Source organism: Octopus bimaculoides, chromosome 20, assembly GCF_001194135.2.
Source record: "Octopus bimaculoides isolate UCB-OBI-ISO-001 chromosome 20, ASM119413v2, whole genome shotgun sequence".
Classification (NCBI taxonomy): Eukaryota; Metazoa; Mollusca; class Cephalopoda; order Octopoda; family Octopodidae; genus Octopus; species Octopus bimaculoides.
Window position 1 is genome coordinate 24,223,135 of NC_069000.1, and position 1,550 is coordinate 24,224,684.

A 1,550-nucleotide genomic window follows, 5' to 3' on the forward strand; every position below is an offset into this window, starting at 1 on the left:
GAGGTAATTTTAAGTGATTGTGTGATATAAATGTAATTAAACAGTTCCTGGAACCATCTTCTGGTTTTAACTGTTAGTATTACTGTGTTTTTGTTTAACAGTAGTAGTAAGGACAGTAAACCAACGATGACGTCTTTATGTGGACGCTTGACGTGCTAGAAATAGTAACTATAATCCCTCATATCATACCTTACCGCTTTAAAAAAATATAGGACGTATTATAAAATGTTAATCCTAGATATGCAAAAAAAAAAAAAAAGACGGGATAGTCACTACTCGAATGACTTTCACAACCAATTTGCTCGATCAGGGCTGACCTCGAGCTAAAAAATCAAAAATATAAAAAATAAAAAAACCCAAGAAGCAAACAACCCCTACAAAATCTAGGGTTGTTGTTATTACTGTTATTGTGATTATTGCTATTGCTATAGTTAATGCTGTTGTGTTTTCTCTTCTTTTTATAATGTGAAACGACAGCATCTCTATTGCTAACTTTTGCTTTTTTTGTTAGTTGTTGTTTTTGTTGTTGTCATTGTTGTTATAGATAATGTGGTATGTTGTTGTTATTACTGCTGCTTCTAGTGTTGTTGCTATTAATGTCCACCACAGGTTTCAGGATTTCATATAGCATCTGAAAGAAGAAAGAGAAATGTGAATTAATCGATATTCTATCACTAATATGCAGCATATATTGTTTATTGTAGTATTGTTATTGTAGAGATACCTCAAACTCCCAATTCATCATCTTCCTGCTTCCGCAGTAACCCCACCTTTCTACACAGACAATATAAAACCCAGTTCTAGCTTGAGTAAGAATATCTTAGATATTTGAGATGAGCCTTTCGTTTATTGCATCATCGGAAAACATCTGCCAATTTCGTCTCTAGGTTTTCTCTTAGATAATGAGTAAAGGGACGTTATCCACAAGTAAAATAAATAGTTAAGGTATCAATAACATAATGTTGTGAATAATTTAGAAAATAATTTGGGTTCAATCCTACTGCGTGGCACCTTGACCAAGTGTCATCTACTGTAGCCTCGGGCCGACCAAAGCCTTGTGAGTGGATTTGGTAGACGGAAACTGACAGAAGCCCGTCGTATATATATGTGTATATATATTGATGTTTTTGTGTCTTTGTCTGTGTTTGCCCCCCATTACCGCTTGACAACTGGTGTTGGTGTGTTTACGCTCCCGTAATTTAGCGGTTCGGTAAAAGAAACCGATAGAATGAGTACCAGGCTTAAAAAATAAGTACTGTGGTCGATTTGTTCGACTAAAAATTCAAGGCGGTGCCCCAGCATGGCCGCAGTCTAATGACTGAAACAAGTAAAAGATAAAAGATAAAAGATAAAAAAGAAAGAATGATAAGGAAAACACTAGTTCGATGCTTAAATCTGATCCAGGCCGTTTTGGATTGATTTATCGTCTAATATTAGTTCAGTTAATATCAGTATCTTTAAAATGTTAAAACGGTAATTAGAGACAACGTTAAAAAAAGGTAATTAGAGATAATTATGTAGTTAAGGAAAGACTATGTACCCCCCCCCCC

General features: G+C 34.9%; 1 protein-coding gene and 1 long non-coding RNA gene across 2 annotated transcripts in view; one reads left to right on the forward strand and one right to left on the reverse strand.

The window, feature by feature from the left end:
* Window positions 1-1,550, forward strand: part of LOC128250367 (uncharacterized) — an 82,499-nt gene that overhangs the window by 68,183 nt on the left and 12,766 nt on the right. The gene's annotated exons all lie outside the window — the stretch shown is intronic.
* LOC128250366 (zonadhesin-like) overlaps window positions 7-1,550 on the reverse strand; it is a 16,111-nt gene continuing 14,567 nt past the window's right edge. Inside the window, exon 6 of the mRNA XM_052975247.1 lies at window positions 7-631. Within this exon, the coding sequence (XP_052831207.1) occupies window positions 613-631 (19 nt within the window). The 3' untranslated portion in view covers window positions 7-612. The remainder of the gene's footprint in view (window positions 632-1,550) is intronic.